Consider the following 26,043-nt stretch of genomic DNA (forward strand, 5'->3'; position numbering starts at 1 on the left):
TGCTGTGCTGTGTCTGCGCTGCTCAATAGTGAGTTTTCAGTGACCTTATCGCACTTTATGGGTTTTTTTATGTCCTGTAAGAGCCTGTCACTGGTGAAGGGGGGGGGGGGTGACTGGTTTGAGTGGTCTCGAAACGGACAGTCTGATATGTCAAACACAACACCAGGATATTATGACCATTACGTAACGCAAATTACGGAATACCCCACGGGCCAATTAAACGGATAATGATATTTTGTAACAATTTCAGTAATCTGTTCGCCTTGCATAACGCCAGGGCCTGGATGCGCTGCGAGCACAGATGCGCAGGCTGGCATATTGGTAGTGGATTGTAAACACGGGCTGCCTATAGGCCTCGGCTGCCTCAGATATTATTCTGATGGAGAAGAGCCACCTTCTCTCCCCGCCACCTGCAGAATGCGCAAGTCTATAACAGCCCACTGCAGCCCCGTTGCCTCTTGATTTATTGCACTGCACAAAACAGATAGCAGTGGGCTTTAGCAGAGAGATCTTTGCATATTTATGCAATGACAACGCCGACAGCAGAAAACCAGGTTGTCGTTGAAAAAGGCACAGAAAAAAAAAAATATGCACAGTGGCCTAGAAATGCATAACACACGGTGACAGCACCTCCGTATCGATTTAGATGAAGATGCACAAGCAGAAATTCAGTCATTCCGCTCATAGGGTGCTTACCTCCAGCGTTCGTATCTCTTTTTGTGTCAAGTCGTTGGATGTGGCACATTTGGTCCGTAAACCCTCCAAACTAGAAATGCTTATGTCTATCATATTTTGCACCAACTCGCACTGCTGCAAGGCTTTCTGCAAACTAAGATGCTGCTCCTCGCTTTTGGTCATCTCCTCGTTCATAGTTTGGCGAGCAGTGGTCGTTATTTTCCCTTTGCACTTTAAGAAAAAAAAAAAAAAAAAAAAAAAAAACAAGAAAAAAAAATTACAGTAATAATTCAGAAAAGAAACGTGGAGAAGCCCACGGAACAGAGCAACCTGCAAAACGCCATGAAACAAGATGTTGTAGGTTTACAGACGGGGTTTGTGCCGTGAGAGAGTCGACTCCATTGCAACAACAGTCCTCGTAGTTCCTGCTGTTTCATCAAGGTGTCTCTGCTTCTAGGCTAAATCAAACACAAGATGAAGATACCGAGCGGGACTACACGGTTTGCCAAAGCATCCATTGGGTGCCCCCTTCGTTTCATAGATGGACGTTAAAAAAAAGAAAAAGAAAAAGCTGCTCAGCGCATCATAAGCAGACGTATCTGGGGGAAAGCCTGATGGTTTTAAAGGTGCTGATGTGTGGACTGGATGCAGGTACTCCCTGTCTCCCGTGGTAGCAGCTGCATCCCGGTTCGCTCCCACCACACCGACATGTTTCCTGTCAATCAAACCCACAGCAACAGCAACAGCATCGCATCGCCCTGGCACCGCTGCGAGGAGTCGTTCTCGCGAGATTGTAGCTCCAAGTGCAGTGGGCTCGCTGCTTCATCCAGTCTCCAAGCCTGGATGGGGAACAAAACCAACACTTTTCATGTGTTTGGAGGAAAGATGGGTGTGTGTAATTTCTACCCTAGATGTGTACACTAAGATACATGCAGTGCACAAACACACATACAGTCTACACTGCACCTACAGCCCACACTGTAAACCACAATCCATCCATGACACAACATTTTACACACAAATGTTCAGGACTGTTAGAATCACATAAAAACTGTATGTTCACTTGACACAAACACTCAACCTTGTGAGCTTGTTAAGGAAGCAATATTTCATTATTGAGTTCATTTTAGTTAGATTTATAAAGCCCATAAAGCCTAATTAGTTCAAGGCCAATTAACAACTCATGAGGTGCTAATTGGCAATATATGTATATGTTGTGCATTTAGTATATAAATTGATAACTGATTGAACTATAAAATGGTGGTAAAAATATGCACTCAATGTTTTTATACTCCTATGACAGCAGTCACTTTCTTGTTCAATAAAATGAAAGATTTGTTTTCACAAATAATTCCAAAGTTTGCAGTTGTAAATCACTGTTTGTAAACCTGTAAAAGAAATCTGCAGGAGAAATTGTAAGTTTGTACATTTGTAGAAAAGATGGGACATAAAGTTTTTACTTGCTCTGTGTGCTTGACATTCATTCACTGAGTGTACTACAGTGTGTCCCAGGACTGGGCTTACTCAACCCTCACTGACGCCCGCATTGTCACTTGGGGGGAGGATAAATTTTGTCCATACTTTTGATACAAATGATGTGAATGGCAGTTAAGTATAATGCACATTTCTAGCACTTAAATTTGACAAATTAAACAATAAAATCATGCTATTTTCAACACTATTGGCACAAAAATGGCATGAACCATGGGCTAAAGGCTATGCATCCTCTAAAAAATATGCAGATACATTGCATTTTTGTGTGCAATATGTATAGGCATAAGCATATTTGATTGTCTTCACAGTACTTTAAGAAGAATATAGTCTCCACATCACTGAATATAATGCATATAAAGTCAGTGGAGAGAAGGTTTGTGCAAGGTTTGAGTCAGACACCTGACAGGGTTGATGAAAGTTAACACAGAGGCCTAAACCAACTCTGGGATATGAGGTGGTTAGAATAAGGTTTTTTGATGCCCTTGTGTCTTTGAAACTGCCTTTTCACATTATTTCAAATTAAGAAGTGCAATTTAAAAAAGGTAATATTGGAGTGAAGTAGAGTGAAGTTCATTTAAAGGGGGGATGAATGGGCTTTTCTTAAGTTGTAATAAAAACTAAAAGACCAAGACAGGCCTATTGGCCTTTTACTAACTGGTCATAATAGTGATAAAATTATCTTGTAAAGAAGATTATAAAGCCAAAAAAACAAATTGTTAATTGTGACAATTTCCTCTCTTTAAAAGGCTGGTGGGAAGGAACCAAGCAGAAGGGGGTCTGAACTGTACACAGCAATGTCATCTCACATGAAGCAGGGGGGACACTGGTGGGAAATTTTTATGACATTTTCTCTGTGTCACCTGCAGAGACTTCAGCCAGCATTGGGTCCAGCTCAGCTGAAAAGACTGACTGGGAGAGAGAGAAAAGACAGAACATGTTGAGCTGATTCTTGGCTTAATCATTTTTAATCTTGTCAGCATTGTATCAGATGTTTTCAAGAATGCATTTGTTACAGAAACGTATTTACAGAGTGGACAAAAATATGTGCATGCATTGTACATACATTTTTTTTTTAAAGAAGAAACGTTTGACAACACACTTTTTACAGTGGACATTTGTGTCACCAAGACCCCGCCCATTGGAGCCGACAGTTTGATCCGATTGGTTGTACGCTGTGACGTTCGACGCACGTTTCGTAGTGTAGCGCGCCAAACACGGCAAACAGCAGCAAAGAGTGAATGTGCTGAAAACTCTAAAAAACATTTATTAACCCAGCTTGGAGCTAAATTTACAGCTAACAAGTAACATGTCTTCCACAAATAGAGCGCCATCACAGACCAGAAATTTACCATGGTGAGTTCAGAGTCGTTGTTTATAACAGATAAGTTAAAATGTTTAGCTCTAGCTAGCTAACCCGTTTACTATGTGTTCAAGCTAGCAGCTAGCCGCTGCATGTCGATTTATCTCCTCTATCAACTAATGTGTGCTTTTATGGTGTTTACAGATAACATCAGATATTCTTCATACTTGTGAAATGAATGTGTATGAACTTGTCTTTAATTCGGCAGACATAATGGCTAATTAATGCATCAAGCATCGGTTCGTTGCTGCTGCTTTAACTGACTGGCTCATCAGAAACGCTGCAGCGTCTACTTTTAAACCATATTAAAGTCGACATTTTGTTTAATACATTGGTGTATGGTGTAAACATACAGATGCCGAATTGAAAAGTGGCACCTTACAATTTGACGTCTCTAACATTAGTTAAAGTTCATTGAATATGTACCCATATCTACACGTAAATTGTTTTAAAATAGATTAATTTAAATTAAATCCGTTGTGTAGTTTACACCAGTATGCATAGAATGATAATTGTTGCGGTTAAAAAGTTGCGAATCTGTTTTATTATCACGTATATAAAGTAATGAAGTTACAATAACAACATAACAAGCGTAGCTAGCTTCAGTCATTTAGCAATCGGAAGTATTCATTATTGATAACAATATTGATTGACGATATGCTTCTGCTCCTTATGCCAGGGTTGAAAAATACAGACCACAGAAACTTGACGATCTGATCTCTCACAAAGATATTCTAAGCACCAGTAAGTATGTGGACTGACGGAATGATATATAATATAATCCGCATTCCTAAAAGGTTTGTCAGTCAGCTGTTTGTTGCTTGATGCACGCAAATTGTACATGAATACCAATAAAGATAAATAAATTTTTGTTTACAGTAGTTGTTTTATTAGGTGCATTAATAATAAGCAGTATGAAAGCCACAGCTGTTTTAAATTCCTAGTACCATTTAAAAGGGCTGTGTCATATTCAGACTTAATTTTTTTTACAACTGTTTCTCACCTCCTCAGTCCAGAAGTTTATCAGCGAGGACAAGCTTCCACATCTCTTGTTCTATGGCCCCCCTGGAACAGGCAAAACCTCCACCATCCTCGCCTGTGCCAGGCAGCTGTACAAAGACAAAGAGTTCAACTCCATGGTGTTGGAGGTACGCTACAACTCCTCGTTACAAATTTATTAGGATGTTGTTACACCTCACATCTTCACTAGTTGAGGGATGAAACCTTGCGGCTCCCAGATGTGATGTTAATATCTGACTAATTGTTTTGTAGCTGAATGCATCTGATGACAGAGGTATTGATGTTGTACGAGGTCCCGTTCTGAGTTTTGCCAGCACCCGGACCATCTTCAAGTAAGACTGAAAATACATTGTACAACTCTTGTCACATACCGTCTGTTCAATAGTGAATGTTCTTAATGCTCTTTTCCCTTTATCTACAACCTATAACCGCAAGGGGAATTGTTTAAACTGCTGCCTTTTTGTCTGTCCCTCTTGTCCTCCAGGAAGGGCTTCAAGTTGGTGATACTGGATGAGGCCGATGCCATGACCCAGGATGCCCAGAATGCATTGCGGCGAGGTAAGCCATCTGTTCGGCCGGGCATCGCCCACTGTGAGCCACACGGCTCGTTGAGCAGCCAGACAATTTGGCTGCTGGTGAATTACAGGCTATCTGCTTGTTACACCCTGATATTCATTTTAAAAACCAATACCTATCTGAAGATCTGCTTTTAACTATTGATCGAGTCAAACTGGAACATTTTCTCTTTGAATTCAGCTGCTTCAGGGACAGAGGTCAAAGAATCTTTAGGTAATTTGTGGCATATTTAGTGAGAGCTCCACAAATGATTAAATTTGTTCAGGTTATTACTGACAGAAGGCAGGTTAGAAGCAATGTTGCACCATGAAGTTGAAAAAAAACCAATCAGAACAGGCCACATGTACACAACACTTAGTGCTGCAGTTATTGTAGTTGTTATATTTCTCTTTCTTTCTCTTTCTCTCTTTCTTTCTCTTTCTCTTTCTTTTTTTCTCTCTCTCTCTCTCTCTCTCTCTCTCTCTCTCTCTCTCTCTCTCTCTCTCTCTCTCTCTCTCTCTCTCTCTCTCTCTCTCTCTCTCTCTCTCTCTCTCTCTCAGTGATTGAGAAGTTCACAGAAAACACTCGGTTTTGTCTGATCTGCAACTACCTGTCCAAGATCATCCCGGCCCTTCAGTCTCGCTGCACCAGGTTTCGCTTCGGCCCGCTGTCCCCGGACCAGATGATCCCCCGGCTGGAGCATGTAATCCAGCAGGAGAGGTGTGTTTTTATTTGGGGGAATGTGTGAATGTTGTGATAATTCTTCTCCTTCTATGTAAGGTACAATAACTTGAGGTAGAGGGGATTTCAAGGTGCTGTGTATTGTTCTTTAAATTTTCACATCAGTAAGAGCAGGGTGAAACTGAAGACATCAATCACCCTGACATGATAGGTTTCTGATATTTATACAAAGATTTTACACTTAGTCATACATTAAAGTCCACATGTTTGAATATTGGGACTTGTGAAAATATTTATGATTGAAGTAAATACAAATATAAAAAAACATATAGTACTTATTCAGTTGTTGAGCGAGGCTGATTAAAAGAGTGCATCTTTTTGTGGCAGTATTGACATAACTCCAGATGGAATGAAGGCCATTGTGACCTTGTCATCAGGTGATATGCGAAGATCACTCAACATACTGCAGGTACGACCAAAAGCTCATCATGATCATCGTACCTTGTGGCGTTGTCAGTGTTTTCTTGTTAAGTGTTTTTATTTATAATGTGCTTTTAAACATCTGAAAATCAAACACCTTCCACATGTTATTATATATCATCATCATTGTATAAGGGTAAACTGGACTAACTGTGCTCCACCTTTGCAATTTCAGAGCACCAGTATGGCGTATGGGAAGGTCACAGAGGACACAGTTTACACCTGCACAGGTCACCCCCTCCGCTCAGATATCGCCAACATCCTCGACTGGTCTCTCAACAAAGACTTCACCACAGCATACAAACGTATCCTTCACCTCGCCTCCGGAAGCTCGCCTGTAGAACAATACGTCTGTGTTTACGTTGCATTTTATCGACCAGCTGTATGATTCAGAAAAAGCTAAACATCCTGTAATTGCTGTATATTATATAAGTGTATTTCTGCCTTGCAACTTGTCAGGTTGATAGAAGCTAGCTGTAGCTACATGATCATTAAATCTGCCAGTTCATAACTTAAGCTATTTGTTTTTAAAATGGTAGATAACTGCGGAAAAATCAGACTCCGGCACATGAATAAATAGCGCACATGTTTTCGATTATTTAATATTAAGTTTTTGGATTTGATTGGCTCAACTTTTCAAAATGTAAAAAAGGTCACTCATTAAGAGCAGCTCGTGCCTTTGAAACTCTTTAACAGCCTCCTCACAGAAATCCTTCAGCTGAAGACGCTGAAAGGTTTGGCCCTGCATGATATCCTCACTGAGGTTCACCTGCTCATACACAGAGGTAAGGTCAACATGTTTTAAAAAATATTCAAACGGCAATTTCTCTTTCTATTAAAATATTTTGTTAAAACCAGGTACTTAGTGTTTTCAGTAACCACAGTAAAATAAGAGTTACAACAATTACCTGAGCTGTGGTTGCTGTAGTCTGTGCTGTACTTACTGTACTGTGTTAAATCCCATTTGTGGGTTCAGCTTTTTTACTTGTTTTGGCTTTAGTGGTTGCAGGTCTTTTCCTTGCGGGGGTCCTACCTTAGTAACCAGTGTAAGATGTGTGGGAGGTTTATGGGTTGGCTGCCAGGTAACTTGGCGATGTCTTGCAGAAGAATTACCAGATCTGTATTAGACACATCATTTTGACTTATCCCTGTACTTGCATAGTAATTCTGATTTTATGTGATGATGGGACCACTGTTAGTGAAGGTTTAAGATAATGAATATGGGAAATAAAAGAAGTTGCATTTTCCCTTGTGCCTGCTTTATTTAACAATTAGTATCAATCTTTCACTTGTTTTGTACTAAACAAGTATCCAAATAAATTATTATTTTTTTCCTTCTTCAAGTGGACTTTCCCCCAGATATTCGGATTGGTCTGCTCATCAAGTTGGCCGACATAGAGTAAGTGAGATGACTTATGCTTGCGCTCATAAACAAACATGAATTGAAAAGAAAATCTTTCATTTACATACAAGTAACTGAAAAAGCTCACGTGTTAACATTGTGAAGGCATCCGGATCTTTGGATTATTTCCTTTTTGTGTGTCGTCTCTTCAGACACCGGCTCGCCTCGGGGACCGATGAGAAGATCCAGCTGAGCTCCATGGTTGCAGCTTTCCAGGCAGTGAGAGACCTCGTGGTCAGTGAGGCCTCGTAGATGCAGTAACTGCTCCACCCTGCAACAAAAACCACATCAATGGGAAGAGAAAAAAATTTCAACAATTTCACTCTTTTGTACCACAGTGGAAAAACCATACTGCTTCATCCAGAACTTAAATCGGAAAACTCCATTACTCCTCTAAGATTGAAATTGGTCTCTTATTTCCTACTCAGTCATCCTGCTGCCTTGTATCTAAAACCTTTTAAACAGTTTGGTGGTGGTGTGCAATGATGCCATGAAAAGCTGAGGATAGGTCGATTTCCCTTCCCAACCAAACAGCTGAATTCACTCATAGGAAATCTGTGAAATCACCAGTTTGTTTATTTGTTTTTTGGAAGAAAACAGATGTCCTCAGGTGCATACTGCGTGATTGCCCACCACTGCTCCACAGACCGAATGTACAGTGCGGCAGATGTCTCAGACACAGATGCTAGCAGCTATCTGAGTCACTCCCATGTGCATGCAAACAGAGCAAAATGGAAAGCAGTTTAAAGATCCATCATTTGGGCACTTAGTTAAAATACAGACTCGAAAAATGCAAAGTGTAGCATCAATTCACAGTCACTGATGAATCCATCGATCCTTTGTGTAAGAATAACCAGTCACATGTAAACACGTGTAAATGTTTGAATCTGTTTAATAAAACTATTTCCTATAAGTCCAGTTTACATCTTATATTAACAATTAACATGTGCTGTTACAGTGGTAGTGCGTGTGCTGTTTCATGATGATAAACACAGGAATTAGAAATACATATACATTTGATATTTACACAATAAATTAATAGTATAAAATTGTGACATTCAAGTCATATAAGCATGTGAACGTTGAGTTTATGCATCGTCTTACAATGGTAGTGCAGTAAATGAAATCCTTTGTGCAGAAGTGTTGCATCTAAAGTAGATGACGTTTAGAGGTGCTTCCTGTGCTAGAATCAAGCTGTGAAGGCTTCTCTTAAAATCAGCAAACAAAGGCATTTTGATTATGAGTCAGTGTATAACAATCGCTTGCTGTAAATGCCAGTTGCATTGTTTGTTTTGTTTTTAATGTTCGCAGTTAACCTTCCCACTCCTCTTCCTCTGAGGAGGGACACGTCTTGAGGCGTTCGGGGATGTTTCTGTAGGTGAGGTACTCCAGGATCCTCTTGGGGAGGGGCAGCGGCTCCATCTGGTGTGTGGAGACCGAATCGCGCAGGATGGATCGGCACAGGTGGCACAGGCTGGGCACCCTCCTGGGCGCCCTCCAGAACCTCACGTGGCCATCTCTGGTTCTGACAGGAGAGGGTGGGGGGGGCATGAGCAGTTAATGTCACAGTTAAATGGCGGCTGAGAGAGCCTGATGCACCAAAGAAAACATGCAAACAAGAAAACAATATCTTAAATTTTAATTGTTTGCATGTGAGACATTTAACGGGAGTTGCACTGAAAGCAGTTGAGCCAGCATTTGAAGAAGTACTGAACAGTTTGTCATTTAAACATTATGAAATAAAAGCTGTTGAAGTGCCAGAAATAGGTCAAATGTGCACCGTAAATAGTTGGGTGTATTTCAGCCTCTACAAATGATGAAAGCAACAGAAATTTTCAAAGAATAGAAAAACGAAATCAAAACAAGCAAATGAATGAAGCGCTGCACGCGTCTGTTCTTGTTGTGTATTTCTGTGGGGGCTGTGTATGTTGTCAGATTGATGAATGTGTCCCCACCACACACCCCCTAACAACAAAAAAAGACTATTGAAAGCTTAGAAAACAATTGTTGTCAATTTTCAGTAAGCTCGTGCTGCAAACATTTCCCTTGTGTAAAAAAAAAAAAAAAAAAAAACGGCACAGATGCGGATCATGCTGCAGGAGAAGTTTGCAAAATTGTGATATTTCTTTTATTTCACACTACTACTGTCCTGTCAGAAGAGCAAGCGGAAAATATTTTAAAGCCATCTTTCAAGTCTACATGAGGTAAGTAAGTAGTTAGCGGCACTTTGAATGGATTTTTTTTAAAAGTGATGAACACTTGAGGATTTTTACCCTGTGGCGACCACTCCCCCTTGTGGATGGTAGTTGCAGCAGAGTCCATTAGAGTCTCGGTCCGCCTTCGTCTGCATCACCATCCCCGTCTTTCCCGGCTCCCAGATCCGAAGAGCTCTGCAAACGCACAACATAACATCTGCCTGAAATCATTTGGTGTGGTGCGAGAAACGTTTGCATGACGACGCGATAAAAGCAGGTCACAAGATTTCTGTGATGGAACTGATGAACTGCTCACCTGTCGTCTGTCACGATCGCCAGGTGTAAACCGTTGGGAGAAAATTGTAATGAAGAGATTTGGTTTTGCCCGTAATCTTCAAAGTAGTCACTGTGGATAAAAGAAGAGTTTCTAAGGATGATATTGTTCTTGAATGTTAAACTTCACGTTGTATACGAACAGTAAACAAGAATGAGGTACTGAAACAGGTTGGACACGACAGAGTTTCAGGGTGTGCATCAGATGATGACAGTGTGGGGTGTTTGGTTCTCCTGGTGAAAACTGGCATCAACAATAAAACTATAAATTTCTAGAGTATTAGAGGTCCTATTCATATCATATGTATCAAAAAAACAGCAGTCTAAGATGCATTTGCCACCCATGAGAAGGACAACTTACACATCCCTTTCAGCTGCACCAGCCAAGAGTCAGTGAATGTTTAGACTGAAAACTGAGTGTAAACTTACACCAGAGTGGCCAGTTTCTCTGCTGTGTACGGGTCCCACAGGTCGATCCACCAGCTGGAGCCGCTGAAGGCCGCGGTGGCGAGCAGCGCCCCGTCCGGAGAGAAGTCACAGGAGGACAGGAGGTACAAGGTCTTGCGGGTCCCTCCTGTCAGGTTTCTGATGAAGGTGTATGAGCGAAGACTCCACAGACACACCATCTGATGAAGGTGACATGATGATTAATGAGTCTTTATACCTCGCTGTAATCTAAAAATAATTATGTGGAAGGGATTTAATAAGACTCATGAAGTTATTCTGCCTTATGAAGATTAGTGCAGAAGTTGCACTGCGAGAAAGATTTGATTTACAGTGACGTATGAACTCAGTGAATGTAAACAGGACAGGCTGAAACATGCAGCAGACTGCTGTAAGTGTGACTGTGATAACCAGCCTTGGCCAAACGCACAGACAACTAAACTCTGCACTGGAAAGAAATGTCTTCAAAGCTGTATGTAACTTGCTAAGATCCATGTGGACCTCCAGTTTCATCCTCACTTAGCAAAAACAATTGAATAGTTGTAAATGTTTATGCAGACACCATCTTCCGAAACTAGTCAGCATCAAAGGAAATGCTGCCCTCATGATCAGAGAAAACAGGCTTGTGACCAGGAGCTTGTAAAAGCTGAAATTCTCCATGAATATTTGCGCAAGTAAAAGATCAGTCAGGAAAACCCTCAAGAGGGAGAGTTAAAAAAACAAAAAAACAAAAAACAAAAGATCTTTAGTTGATGATCTTTCCTCGAAAAATAAACCTTTTTTTCCTTAAAAGTCGCTTCTTGTGAAGCTAAATCACAAGGCTGTGCAACAGGAGAGACAGTCACACTCTCCTGAACAGAGATGCAGAATATTCTGTCCTTTTGGCACAAATATGGTTACTGGTGGAAAATGTCATCAAATTCACATTTGATTTGACACAGAACAGACTGAAAAATATTTCTCAATTTGACGCAGAGAATGAGATTAAAAACCATCGAAGAGGACTGAATGGAGCTTTGTCTGGCTTTCATAACTTTTACGATAACATCACTCACTCTGTCAAATCTTCCGACGGATGCGATCATGCTGCAGTCGGACGACACGCAGCAGCAGCTGATCCAATCTTTGTGGCCAGAGAGCACCTGAACAGTTTTACCTGCAAAAGACAGAAAACATATGAATTAGACAAACTATGGAGCATCAGCGAATAACAGTTCCTGGAGTGGTACAGAATGCGGCTCCCATAAGTGTAAACAGGAACATTTGTTTGCTTTAACCTCTTACACTGGAACAGAAGGTTTAGTTCCACTGGACAGCGCGGTGATAAAACACAGAGACTAAGTGACGAATACACAGAGAGGAGGGAAAAAAATTATTTAAATTGCACATTCTCTACGCTCATAGCCCATAATTTATGGAAGCATACCATGAGTCTTAAGACTGACTTCCAACATTCCTGGCAACCACTGGTTTCAGTCAATATGAGTACAGTTTAAAATTCAGTTTGCAGAGCATTAAAACATTTCACACCTTTAGGTTTTTCTTTCTTAGCCGAGATACAGAGATCTGACAAGTTATCTGAGTATGAACAGTACTGAGGCCAAACCATAAATGTACAATGTGACATTAGTAGATTCATGCATGATAAAAGCGTTGAGCTTAATGACAGTAAGGCTGTGAGATGCAGTTGAAATCACCAGAAGATTTCTTTACAGAATCTAAATGTGAAGTCTTGAATAACAGATTTTCACACGTGCATTTGAACTCATCAACAACAAGAATTTTTCACAACAGCCTGATGATAAAATTTTTTTAAAAAGTTAAAAATGTGGTCTGGGATGAGAACTTTGAAATCTCTGAGCTGACCTTAAATGAAACCATTGGCTGCAAGAAAGACTGGAAATCAATAAACGTGATAAGCTTTGGGAAATGGTCCATAGTCATTGACACAATTATTAGCTAATGGGTTAAAAGTTTAACATGAAGTGAAATAACACAAAACACACACCTAAACAAAAAAGAAAAACAGACAATATGCATAAGAACTGCTGTTTCCTTAATCTATTTACCAATGAAACAGTATGTTTGCATTGCATTGTGATACTACAGTAAATACTAGAGTTATATCAGTAAGGACTGTTTGTGAACACCACTTGAAGTTGTTATCACAAGAGGAGGTGAAAACATTTCTCACCTGAAAACCTGAAAAAGACTTGAGTGACTGTCTGAAGGATTTGGTTTCAAACTTCGTAACACTACACAAACTGCACACACCTTTCTGCGCCAGGTCCCAAATCCTCAAGGTTTTGTCTCGAGAGGACGATACGAGTGTGAGCGTCCCATTCTGAGGGAAGACCAGGTCCCTCACAACTCCTTCGTGTCCATGGAGATCAAATACAGTGATGCCTAAATGTGCATTAAACACAATTTCAATATCACACTTTACTTCTGAACGCAGCACAGATAACATCCTCGCCAGCAGAAATAAAGATCTCACCCGTTAAGACATTCCAGATTTTGATGACCCCGTTCTCCAAGCCTGTGGCCAGAAGCAGACTGTTGTTTGATGGTCTCTTAGCCGGTCGTGCCACTGCAGCTGATTTTGGAGGCCTGGGCCCGAAGGCGAGGCCCCACACCGGGTGACCACAGCTGAAGCTCTTGTCTCCTCGGTCTGTCTCTCCGTTCTGACCGTCTCTGTGGGTGAGAGAAGCATCAAGTATGCAGATACCATAAAAAACAAAAAACTTACCTGCAGGCAGAGTGAAGCTGGAGTTGGAGATTAAATGATGCTGCCTTTATGTGCTGTTAGAAATGTCAGAATCACATTTACTACAGTTGTAAATAAGTCAGTGGTGATGACAATATAACGGGAAAAGTCGGAATTTTCTAGTTCCAATGTTTGTAATTTAGATAGAAAAGGAGACAGAGCCAATAAAACCCACTTGACTTGAGTCACTGGATATTGCCTCTGCCACCTCCATACTGTTTGTTTTTCCAACTTTCACCATCATCATGTGCTGGTGTACAAACACTAAGGATGCTTATAAAACCAAAGTACCAACTGAAATAAATCCATAGGATATCCTGTATCAAAAATTGGCATTAAATGTAGATGAGATTGTTTACTCTTTCTTTGATCACATAACTTATCTTCTTTAGACTATATTTTATTTAGGTAAATGTATTAATTTAACATTGGTGCATGGAGCAATTTGAAATTTTGTTTTTAATTAAAAAAGTATAAACCATATTTCTGGAAATAGATCTGCATCAATCAAAATGAGATGTTCAGGGGCCTGTTTTAAAGTAGGAAAAGTCACAAAACATATGGTATGGAAACCCAAAGTATTCAATATCAGAATAATAGATAAATAAAAACACTTTGAAATAAAAAATTATATGAATAAATACAAACAAAATATCTAATATAGCCATGAAATTGTGAAATAATCCAATAAATATTTAAATCTCTGCTTACTGTAATGAAATGCTATTTTATCCTGATCCTTTTCACAACAGTGAAGAGTTTCCTTGCTTAAATTTCAAAACATATTTCCAAAGTATTTTTCCATTGCACAATTTGCGCAATAATATTTTTCCTGACTTATGGTTTCATTTCAAAATACCAGTTTTCATCACCTTGTCTCCAAAAATCAAGACAAACTGGACGGTTATGTGACGTTTGCTTATTTATTTACTCATATTATTTCATAATGTTTTGTTCAATTGTTGAACACTTTATTTTATTTATTGGGCATTTTATTATATTTTTGACAAGTTATGCAAAGCAACTAGTGTATAGTTATATTTTGATTCTTTACTTTTATTTGTAATATGTAATGTGTTTATTCTATCTAGAGATAAGACAAGTAATTGATTAATCAATTAGTTCAACATTTAAATAATTGGAAACTCTTCTGATAATCGAATCGTATTAGTCATTTCCCAAGCAAAAAACGTGAATTTCTTTTTTACACATTCTAAGGTTTCAGCTTTTAGAGTGGCAGGATTTTCGTTGTCTTATATAGTAAACTGAATATCTGCGTCAATCAATAGTGAACTTGCAGCCGTGCTTCTATGAGGACAGATATCTCAGACGACCACCTTGTTCCTCCTCCACTCTCGACGTGTACTAGAATGTACGAGGTACACCTGAACGCATCATGCGAGGATTAAATGTACAGGTATAGTTAAACATACTCGGAGTCGAGAGGCCAGGCGACCACCCAGACGATGCCGTGTCCCATCGACCAGGCGAACCAGGCTCCGTCCGGGGAGAAGTCCACGCTCCAGGTCTCGCATCCCGCCCGGCCCACCAAGGACGGAGGACGCCTGGTCTTCAGCTCCAGGATGAGAGCAGGGTCGGACGCTGGAGGAAGACGGGAAGGCAGCATGAATTCAACGGCTGACAGATTCATCGTTCACCGACACTGACAGCAGAGGCGTCGCCGCCAACCTGCCTTGTTCGGTTGGACATTTTCCTCCAGAGGTTTAACGTCGGCAACACACCGCTGCCTGGTTACGGACGGTTGCGATGACAACAGAATTATTCACAAGAAAGAAAAAAAAAAAATCACTTACATGTCGGTGCTATCTCCGCGTTGTTTTCCGTGGAGCACATCGTTTTCCTTTTCACATTCTTCGCTTTATCGCCGACTTCCTGAATTCGTCTTCCCTCCGTGGCCCCAAGGAGCCATTTAAATAAAGGCAGGACACACTCTTTGTGTCCGGACACAGCTCGGGCTTCTGTCTCCCTGCGATACACTGTTTGCTATGTGAAAAATGTGCGAGTCGGAAACAAATTGTTCAGCTGATTTCCTGATGTCTGAGTCACTTTGTACCATTGGCTGCAATGTTTCCCAACGTAGTCACGTTTTTCTTCATTACGCAACCTCACTCAGCCTTAACCACGCCCCCTAGCATTAAATTATAATATGTTAAACCCTTGGGGTTGCACTGTTGATAAACACTTATGTCATGAACACAGATGTTCTCACTGTCATCCAGTGTTGTCATTATTAAAAAATTATGCTCAGCTCTGAAGGTTGAAATTAAGAATATTACTTTATATTCTCGTCAAGATCCCAATACAATATAAAATATGGAAAATGTCTCTGCGTGAACTGAAGAGGAAAGTGTGTTAAATCATTATTCACAATACATCCTACTAATAATAATTATTAAAACATACAAATATCTGATATTTAACATTTGCTGTAATAGTGCAGCCATAAAAATGGCTTGGAATATTTCACACCAAAGCATGAGCTACTTTGAATTAGTGTTGTCATTCCCTTAAAAAGAAAAACGTTTTATTAATCTTAGGGTGCAGCTTACTATTGTTTTTATTATCAGTGAATCTTTTGTCAATTAAATGTCCTTCATATCGGTCTGAAGCCCAGGATGGTTCAACCAGTCCAAACCACTTTACTATGAATTAAGACAAAGAAAATCATCAAAGCCAAACAATTGAGAAACTCAGATGAGGAAACGTTTGGTATTTTTGCATGAAGATTGATTTAAATGAATAAAGAAAATCATAATAGTTGCTTCTTGTGTTCTAGCTAAGCGCATATGTAAGTAAGCGCACAACTCCATTTTTAAATGCAGATTACCAGTGATTTTACTCTCAGGTCATATCACCAACTCTTAGTTTAAATATTTACACAGAACAAAGTCCAATAGTGACACATTGAGTCAAAAGTTAGTGATGTTTCACTTGGTTTCCCAGATAAGGTAACCTAATGAGTGACAAACTGACTCTACCACATTTTTTAAAAACATGTTAGTTAGTCTGAAAATGTTACAACACAGGGTGGAGCTGTGCGTAGATCTGTGAATGAGGAGTTAGTCATGGGTTACCAAAGACATTTTTCCACCATGCAAAAGACGGCAGTCATACAATCATATTCTTTGGATTCACCAACTTCATTTACTGCATTCACGTCAGTATCAGAGCAACATATTCAAAACACTGTACAAATATGTTAATCACAGAAAAGCTTAAAAAAAAACCCCAAAACAAATTAAAAGAGATTTTTCTTTTACATTTGTCTTCCACCAGTTCTGTTCACATTCTCATTGGGAGTAAATAGTATTTAACTAAAAATAAAACATTTTTCTAAAAACACCCAATACCTAAAATGTTACAAGTTCCACCGGCTCCTCTGTCTGTACAGTGTCTTCCTGCTGCTCCGGGCTTGTGTCAGCAGTTTCTGCGTCCTCATGATCACCTACAAAAAGAGAAGTGACATTTTTACATGACCAAACATTTGTGCACTTCATCTACAAACCGTAAAAATCACCGTAAACGGCCGTGATAAAGTCATACTCGATGGGATTCGATGTATCTGGACAAGCGTCGTGTGGCGTCCGTTGACCAGCGGAGGCAGCCGCGGGACGGCGTCTTGAAAGATCTGCTCGTCGTCTGACTCCACCAGACTCAGCACATCTCCTCTGTCCTCCTCCATTTGCCTAGAGAGCAGAAACGTTATGACATTAGTGCGCCTGCAGGTCGGGATCCAGTCTTTATAATCATAAATACCTGAGACACTTTGACACTGCTATACATTATCAAATCTTTATTGCTCCATGCGGCAATGCGAGTCATTTTGTGTTCAACGTCTGTGTTATAGGTTTTGCGACTGCAAAAGTTCTTCACCACTGGTAGCACTATGAAGCAATGACGTGTGGGTCCCAGTTTTGTTAGTATCTCAAGCACGTGTACAGGGATATGCCAAGAAATGTAGCATCTTGCTAACAAAAGCCATGAAGACGAATACTGCTAGCTGTCAAACATGGATGTAAACAATTCAAACTTCTGCTCTACAAATGTTTCATGAGGAAGGAAATGCATTTTAACGCATTAACCAGGCCATGTGTTTTGGTGAAAAAACACTGAATGTAAACAACATAATATTGTTTGTTTACGAAAAAAACTAACAAACCTTTGCAGGGTATCTTTAAGTTTACTCAAAGGTGAAAGTATGCAAAATAACTGCTAAATGTTGACACATTTGTCCCATGATGCAATGCACGATGGAGATTTAGGAGCTGTTCACAGCTGGAAGAAAAATCTAATTAAACTGACTGATATTTAGCTTTTTATTTGTGAGGTTTTATGGACAGTGGGAACTATCGGTGCATGTCTTGAATCATTTCCAGCTGGTAGAAAGCAGTAATGTAAATGCTGATTTCTTGTATAGGCTTCTAACTCCGAGAGAGAGTGGCAATGATATTTTCATCTCTCTCTCTCTTCTTTTCTGATGGATTTATACCAATGTGATTAATACAGGTGTCAAATAGCAAGACAAGAGAGAAACTCTAGCTACTTGATTCAGAGTATAATAATATTGTAATATGTTTGCAGGAATAAGAAAAAGAAACCACTAAAATAAAAATATAAACGATATACTTAACAACTGAATTAAAATGAAATGATGTTAAAATCAGCATGCAGAGTGTATTCGAAAGGTAAACGTGTGATACTCACCCGAAGCCACTTCCTGAAACGAAAATATGAACATAAATTGTGAAATTAGTATTCATGGATTTGTGTGATTCAAACTTTTGTGATGTCAGATCTCATGAACAACATTACAGATGCAGAATGAAAGTTTAATGCATGCAAAGACTGATCATAAGATTAAGGTTAAGTGGGACAGTCATTCGTGGCATGCGTTTGTAACCTCTGTGCTTATGTTGCCAAGAACAAACTGAAGTTACCCAGGCAAATTCGGTGTCGGCTGGAGTAAACCGTTTTAGCTATGATGACGGCTGATCCCACGATCAGTGCTGCTATAAAGATGCCGATGATCGCTCCCGTGTATTCAGAGGAGGCTGTGCAGACAAAACAAGACGAGAAGGGGAGGATTAAGAAGCAGGAGGAGCAGCGGGTTTAACAGCATTCCAGAGGTGGAGTCGACACCTGCAGCGACTGGCTTTTGTTGCAAGAAGTGTAAGCTCAACCTTCATTGTCATTCATCATTCCTTCTGATGTTAAAGTTTTCATTTGTTTATTCTATTTAATTGTTCATCTCTGTTGATCATCTCTCTCTATATATAAAAATGCAATAACATGCAAATGCAATTAGATTTCCCCCGCACATGTGACCATCGCGCAGCCCCAAACCCTTCCTCCCATCCCAAACTCACCTTTCACAGTGATGTAGACTTCCAGCTCGCTGACGGCGAGGGGGTTCTCGCTGCGGCAGAAGTAGACGCCTTCGTCGTCCTTGCTGACGTTGTTTATGGTCAGCTTGTAGACGGGGCCTTCCTCAGACAGGACATACTTTGACCCGGGCACGATGTTGTCCTGCTCGAGTCCCTTTCTCCACGAGGTGTTTGCAGGGGGGGTGGACGTGGCCTCAGTGCAGATTAGAGTTACGCTGGTCGCCTCCAGAGCCGTGACCATCGGCTCGCCTTCAGGATACGGAGGCTCTAGGAGAGACGAGCAAACACTGAACTGTCAGACTCTTGATATTATTTGTCCAAAAAGTTCTCAGTACTATTCTAGTTGGCCTCAGTGGAAATCAAACCCTCAATCTTTATATTCATAACAATGAATTCTTTGAAAGAAAAGTTTGACATTTTGTTTAATATTCACTTTCTCTTAAAGAATTAGACAAGAGAATCAACACCACTCTCACGTCTGTACAGCCAGGAAACAGTTAGCTTAGCATAGCATAAACATAAACTGACAGCTAAGAAAATCAAGAATCAATGACGGAAAATCGCTAATTTAAAAAGGAGTCCGTTTTTTACTTGAAGGAAACACTGTGCGACGCAGGTAGATTTTGGGTCTTATTTGACAAAGACACACCTTTGATTGAAATCTTTACCGACATTAAAGAAGGCTGATAAGCTAATACTAATGTATATACTATCACACACTTGTGCGTCACCTGTTGCACAATCCTGTCCTTTGATAACCCGTACACAACTGAGTGACTCACTGTCCACATGCCGTGGGCACGCTGCCAACTGTATCTGTCTGGGTGTGTTTGTATCCGCAGCAGGACTAGAGTCTAATGTAAACTAACAATTATAATAAAGCATAAATACTGAGCGTCAGTTAGCCTGTCAAGCAGTTTTCCTGGGCTGCAACACTCAAACAAAGTGTTTAGCTTCAGAGGAGAAACAGAGTGGAGAGTTTACGACAGGTCGCCTTCAGGGGAGGAGGTACATTCAACTGATGCGTGCATTACCCACAATGTTCTTAGTCTGATAAAAAATATATTTTCTCATTTAACTATTGGTTTCATTGGGCCACAGGGCAATTGGAAAGACTTTTCACAGGGACTATTTCTTTGCAAGAAATCTTATATGGAAGCAGACAGTTTCTAACATTAGGACTCGCCTGGGTTCATCTGCTGAGATATCCGTCTCTGAAACCTATAAATAATCAGTTTATAAATAAAACACTTTATTCTACAGTTCCTTAATTTTCTGAGGAGATGCTTTCTAAAAACTATCTACATAAATTGGTAGAATTATTGTTCTAAGTTCTGAGAGTTACTATTGAGTGGTCTTTTTTGTGGGTAGAAATCTAGTGTGGTATGTACCATGCAGATAGTTTATAACATTGGGATTTTCATGGATTTAGCTGCTGAAACTTTCAGATATTTGTATTAGTACAAATGAGGTAAACACAGTTTGGTTTGTGGTATTTGCAGTAATCCATTTTAAAATAAAGCAGGAATATCTCAGTTACACTCTAGCTCAGCTGTTTTCACTGGAACTCATTTTTACCAAATAAATAAACCCTATGAAAACTGTCCTCTGTGAGGTCTGTGAATTATCCGGAGTAGCAGGGATACTTTAGCGGAGAGACATGTTTTTTAAATGTAGTTTTTCCAATGGTGTGAATGATGGAAACAAAATCCTATTTACCTCCACTGCAATAGACTGGAGGCAGATATCTCAGAGCCTCAGCAGACAGACCCAGGTTTGCCTCAGAGTTACAAACTAGCTGTGTGTCTAGATACTGTACTACAGTGTGCCTGTTACTCTGGACGATCCACAAAGCTCACTGAATGTTTTTTTTTTCATTTTGTGGGTGGGGGGGCTAATTGGGTGTACTGACCCTTTAAACTGAGTTAAGGTCAGTACTAAGAATACTGTTGTGTCAACAATCGCTGCACACTGAAGAGTGTCAGTCGAGCTCAGTGGCCTCTAAAGCGGAAAGTACATAAAAGATTCAGCAGCTGCACATCTCAGGATTGTTACGAGGCTCGTTTCACAACAACATGCTTACTGAGGGTAAAACAACACGACTTCTCCTTTCCCGAAGCGAGCGCTTGGTGCCGGGGCGTGCACCTCAGCGTCTGCCCATCAGACAGCTGGGAGCGGTTCAGTGTCACCGACAGACTGTCCGTCACCTCCGTTGCATAAACGCGTCCTTGCCACTGGGCTCCCTGGTCTTCCTCCCAGCTCAGCGTCGGGGTGGGATACGCTCCAAACCAGCTGCAGTTGAACTGGATGTAGGAGAGGTCCTGCGCTGGTGACCACATACACTCAGGGTGTCTTTCTGGGGCATCTAGTCAGAGCAAAAACATCAGTATGGAACTTAACAAAAACTGTGCAATATAACTGCTATCATTTAAAAATCCAGTTTAGTTAGAGCCATCGCAAAGGATGGTCAGACCCGCAAAGAAAGTGACAAAAAAAAGTTTATATGGTGGCGGAGATTTTGCATTTGGCTCCTAAACTTTTTTTCATATTCAGAGGTGAATATAAGACACAGAAGAGGAAGGCCACGATAACGTCATCACTTTACCTAGGGTGCTGAAACATAAAGGATGAACAAGGAAAAATGGTTTTAAAAAAAGATCATAAAACTCTGTTTCCTGAACGTGACCATCATATTTCATCCAGTATTTTCATCTTTGTCTTTTTGTCGTCTAAACTTCAGGTTAACAGTTTTTTATTAAAAGCTTCTTAGAAGCCGACATGACCTGAGTGACACTTTTTTCACATGTAGCCATAAAGATCTTTCAGAGTTAGATATCACTGCAACACAGACTTTTAAAATACAAATGAAACATCAATACTTATACTAATAGCCCCGTGTACCTGAAAAAGAAAATATATGGGGGTGGTCCGCAAGTGCTCATCCACACTCCCTCCAGAAACAGTACTGGGTCCCAGTTTCAATATTTCTTCTGTTTTGGATTAGAATGAGTTAAGTTTTGTTCACACTCCTAAGATTGAGGATCTGTGACTCTGATCTTTTTTAGAAAATAATGGTGTTCCTGCGTACAGCTTTCGTTGAGTTGTTTGTTTTTCTACCAAACTTTTTCTTTTTTTTTTTTTTTTTTTAAGTACTGAGCGTTGGCAGTCAATTCTCAGTCAGATGTTCAGTCGTGTAACTAAAGACAAAGTTATTGTACAACTGCTTGTGTTATAACAACATTAAACAGTGATGCACTGAACAGTGTTCTGCAAAATTAAAAAAAGAAAAAAAGAAAAACATGTTTAATTTCCTCAAACTAAGGTACAGAAAAAGCATCATTTTGGTTTTGCTGTATAATATAATACATTCATACATGAAAACAACACGTCCTGTTACTTACAGTACACTAGCAGCTGCGTGCTCTTGTTGACTGCCTGATGAGAGACGGTGTTGTGGGCCCTGCAGCTGTAAACTCCCTGAGCGCCGGGTTGAATGTCTTCTATCCCGTAGTCCAGCCAGGCTCCAGTACCTGAGACCAGTGAGTCGTTGCTGGACGAAGCTCCTCTGAAGGCCCAGGTCAGCTGCTGAGAGGGGTAGGAGGAGCCGGAGCAGTTAAAGGAGACGGTCGAGCCCTGATAGACGATGAGCGTCCCATTGGACAGGGCGTGGGCTGGGCCGATGGACACAGACACGTTTTCTGGACCACCTGAAATAAATATGAGCCGTGCATTATAACTGTGCACAATCCGATCTGTCATTATTGTCAAGAGTAAGAGGTAAATTACTTAACTTTATTACTTAAATACCCATCACCATCAATACCCACGACTAATTGGAAGTGATTTTTAAAACACTGTTTTGAGCTTCTGCCTTTAATGAATGCTGAAGATCAACGTTTTGATGAGGAGGTTGCATGATACACATTTTTGCTGATGGCAGAGCACAGTAATACAGCAGTTACTGGCTGTAATATGATGTAACAAGACAGCAACGTGCCAGTAAAAGAGAAGAAGAAGAAGAAGAGCACAAGCTTATTTGCTTATTTTACACAGGATTAGTAAGTATTTTAAGTATGGAAGTTCACTTTAGACTTGTTTTTTTCCACTACATTTTAGTACCAGCAGGAACCATTAATCCATCCAATGAAATCACAGGCTTTATCATAAATTGTTACCATTTATGAATAGATTAATTGATAATGACAAATAACTCTTCGTTGTAACCTTCTCTGGTGCAGCTTTAAGTATCCTGTTTCTCTTATTTTGTCCTGTATAATATCATTCATCACGCTGTCTACAAGACCGGATTACCGGGGATAAAGCAAGCAAATTCCCATGGGCCCCAAACGTCAAAGGTTTACGCCTTATCTTTTGGGTTCATATTATTTGATTAATTGTATATTTGTACGATTAATGAAGAATATCTGCCATGCAGAGTCCTCCATTCTCCATCTTGTGGCCCCATCCTCCAGAGGGAGCTCAAACTCTACTTTTAAGACCTAAATTGTTTTACTTTACACTGAACTCATATGTTGAAAAGGTGCATTTTAACAATTTTTTTTCCTCTGTGTCAAGAATAATTAACACACAGAAAACCTCGGTCAAGGTAGTATTAATCCATTAGTACTGTAAGAATGCAACCAACAATTATTGTCATTATCAGCAGGTCTGACAATGGTTTTCTTTAATAATCAATTGCTTTTCAGTGTATAAAATGTCAGAAAATATATATTTTTTGTTTGACGAACAGTCAGAAACACGAGAATGTTGAGTTTACTGTCATAGAAAACTGCAAATATTCACATTTGAGAAGAATTTTTTGGAATTCTTGCTTGAAAAAAACAACTTAAACAATTAATCAGTTATCAAAATTGTTGCCAATTATAACATCTCAATTGACTGATTGATTGATCTGCTAAACATTTCAGCTCTAGAGTAATGGTTGGTTTTTGTGTCTGGGGAAATAATGAAACTGCCATGTGTAACAGGGGGCTATAAGGGCCTCAATCTTTTGCCCAGCCTAGAAAATGCTGCTTTAAAGGAATTCCAGTGAAAGACACAGAGCAGGTCATACTGGGATCATTACTGGACGAATGATCATTCACTTACTGGTTACTTGGAGCAGGACACGTGCATGGAATGTATTGTTGCCAGGTAGTGTGGAGCTGCACAGGTAGCTGCCCTCATCTCCAGGTGTCACCCAACCGATGTTCAGGCTCCCGTCATGCATTACCATCAGACGCTGTGCGGCGGGAGAAGGGCTCGGCGAAGAACCTCCACCCCTAATGACTTCTCGTCCATTTTTCATCCATGTCGTTAAGGTCGGTGTTACATTACCGACGGTGTAACACGGAAGTAGAGCGATGTCGCCCGGTGCGGCTTCCAGCGCCGTTTCGGTGGAGCCATTATCCGAAACTGCCGCTTTAACATGGAGAAGAATAAAACAATGAAAGAAGCAGTTTCACACTCACCTGTCGCACCTGGCTGTGTGTTGTTATTAGAACTCACCTGTCGCAGATAAACACAAATGTATAAGCGCTACAGCTGCGACTATTTTCATGATAACTTTCCTACATCGCCTTCAAAAAAAGTGAACAAAAGGCTCCCAGTCCAAACCTGTCTGACTAGTCCACCTGCGCGAGCCTGTCTGTAACACACTGACACACAGTGCACACCTGTCCGCCCATTGTAAACCACGGTAAACACACTACATTGTCGGCATAGGTGACCCGTCTGACATGATGTGACTTCTGTCTCTCTGTGGCAGATTTGGCGGACGTGCTTTGTTTACTAGAGATCCGGAAACTTTGGCACAAATAAACCACGCCTGACCTCACCTTTTTAAAGGTACAGTAACACCATTTTTTTTTCAATTCTATGAAAAGCCTATACACTTGCCTATGATTATTATTGTGAAAACATACGAGACAAATTAGATTATTAAGCAGATGTTACAACGGTATAACATTGTATTACAGGCTCACCGCTATAATCATGTCTGTAGCACAAGTGTTATAAATTGGTCTCAGATATTATTCATTTATTATTTTTTTTACTCTTAAACTTTATTTTTATCTTATATATCTTATACTGCTTAAAAAACAGAAAATAAAAAGGTCACTGTGATGGATTACACAACTCAAGGAAGAGACTCAAGAAGTGGTTGATTTACATACAATGATGAAGTGGAAACCAATGTTAGTATGACAAAAAAAATTAAAAAAAATACACTTTGTGTTTTTTAAGCTTTTATCTTCCTTTCTCATCAGATGGAGTTGCTCAGTTTCCATGGAGATGGTTTAGTTGCTGGCACTGATTACCAAAAGAAAAAAAAAGAAAAAGAAAAAAAAAGGCAGTTTGAAAATCTATATATCTGATATATCTGATTCAGATGATGAAGGTCTTGGGGTATGATTGAAATCTCAACAACATGGCTCTCAGCCCCCTACTCAAAATTATTTTGAGTTTGTAAAGTAAAGTTTAGAAATAATTCCAATGTTTGTAGCTGTAAATCAACCTCTGTAAACCTGTAAAATAAATCTGCATGAAAAATGCAAGTTTGCATGTGAAATAATTGTGCTTGTGTCATAGAGATTTGTATTAACCCAGAATCTTTGCTATGCACGGCCGGTTACCTGACAGCAGGCTCCTGGATACGCGGTACGAAGTCGCTGTTTAACACAGTTAGCATTCATAATTCGAGGTAAACTTAGTGTTAAAGTAATCTTTGTAACTAATTGCATACATGTCAATATTTGGTAAATATCACATATATGAGGAGAAACCTTGTAATATTAGCTGAAGCTACTGCGTGTAAGCTAACTGTGTGGTGTAACCGCTTGTATTAAAACCATACCAAGGGAAAACATCTTATGACGTGTTTTAAAATTAGTTCTGCAAAGCTAAGGTTACGTCACCGAACTTAGAGTTAACAGTGACAGCGGGTTGTCAATGTCGGTAAGTTACGGTGACAAGTAGGGTCATTTTTCCATACACTTTAATACAATCGGACTTCTTTTTGCTTCGGGTGGAGTCGCCCCCCGATGGTCATTCGATAGAATGCAAGTTTAAGGCACTTCCGCATTGGCTTCATTTTCCAGACCCGGAGTCGACGTAGCAAATCCGCGGCTCTGGAGCCGCATGCGGCTCTTCAGCCCATCTGCAGTGGCTCCCTTTAGCTTTGAAAAAAATAAAAAATAAATAAATAATAATAATAATAATAATGTGAAAAT

The 26,043-nt window shown here is 40.0% G+C and overlaps 4 protein-coding genes across 5 annotated transcripts in view; 1 reads left to right on the forward strand and 3 right to left on the reverse strand.

Annotated features, from left to right (window-relative positions):
• ksr2 (kinase suppressor of ras 2) overlaps positions 1–804 on the reverse strand; it is a 92,952-nt gene extending 92,148 nt beyond the window's left edge. The window contains exon 1 of the mRNA XM_022752772.1: positions 697–804. Within this exon, the coding sequence (XP_022608493.1) occupies positions 697–789 (93 nt within the window). The 5' untranslated portion in view covers positions 790–804. The remainder of the gene's footprint in view (positions 1–696) is intronic.
• A 2,518-nt stretch (positions 805–3,322) lies between these two features.
• Positions 3,323–8,458, forward strand: rfc5 (replication factor C subunit 5). The gene is made up of 11 exons (XM_022752768.1): positions 3,323–3,522; positions 4,209–4,273; positions 4,541–4,677; positions 4,802–4,881; positions 5,034–5,107; positions 5,665–5,824; positions 6,173–6,254; positions 6,441–6,570; positions 6,973–7,050; positions 7,610–7,664; positions 7,820–8,458. The coding sequence occupies exons 1-11, from the start codon at positions 3,476–3,478 to the stop codon at positions 7,917–7,919; spliced, it is 1,008 nt and encodes a 335-aa protein (XP_022608489.1). The 5' UTR covers positions 3,323–3,475; the 3' UTR covers positions 7,920–8,458.
• An 85-nt stretch (positions 8,459–8,543) lies between these two features.
• wsb2 (WD repeat and SOCS box containing 2) lies at positions 8,544–15,482 on the reverse strand. Its single transcript, XM_022752767.1, has 9 exons — positions 15,221–15,482; positions 14,840–15,008; positions 13,137–13,333; positions 12,914–13,045; positions 11,695–11,795; positions 10,625–10,821; positions 10,179–10,268; positions 9,941–10,057; positions 8,544–9,192 (listed from the first exon to the last, which is right to left on the reverse strand). The coding sequence occupies exons 1-9, from the start codon at positions 15,258–15,260 to the stop codon at positions 8,979–8,981; spliced, it is 1,257 nt and encodes a 418-aa protein (XP_022608488.1). The 5' UTR covers positions 15,261–15,482; the 3' UTR covers positions 8,544–8,978.
• Positions 15,483–15,739: 257 nt separating this feature from the next.
• Positions 15,740–24,563, reverse strand: vsig10 (V-set and immunoglobulin domain containing 10). 2 transcript variants are annotated; one of them, XM_022752765.1, is made up of 9 exons: positions 24,320–24,563; positions 23,921–24,232; positions 22,213–22,518; positions 20,895–21,176; positions 18,794–19,078; positions 18,365–18,478; positions 18,132–18,144; positions 16,971–17,113; positions 15,740–16,872 (listed from the first exon to the last, which is right to left on the reverse strand). In XM_022752765.1, the coding sequence occupies exons 1-9, from the start codon at positions 24,369–24,371 to the stop codon at positions 16,778–16,780; spliced, it is 1,602 nt and encodes a 533-aa protein (XP_022608486.1). In that variant the 5' UTR covers positions 24,372–24,563; the 3' UTR covers positions 15,740–16,777. The 2 variants fall into 2 exon arrangements, with proteins under 2 accessions (XP_022608486.1, XP_022608487.1); XM_022752766.1 differs by lacking the exons at positions 15,740–16,872; positions 18,132–18,144 and having other exon boundaries at positions 16,992–17,113.
• Positions 24,564–26,043: the final 1,480 nt, after the last annotated feature.

Source organism: Seriola dumerili, unplaced genomic scaffold (assembly GCF_002260705.1).
Source record: "Seriola dumerili isolate Sdu_G_001 unplaced genomic scaffold, Sdu_1.0 BDQW01000177.1, whole genome shotgun sequence".
NCBI classification, from domain to species: Eukaryota; Metazoa; Chordata; class Actinopteri; order Carangiformes; family Carangidae; genus Seriola; species Seriola dumerili.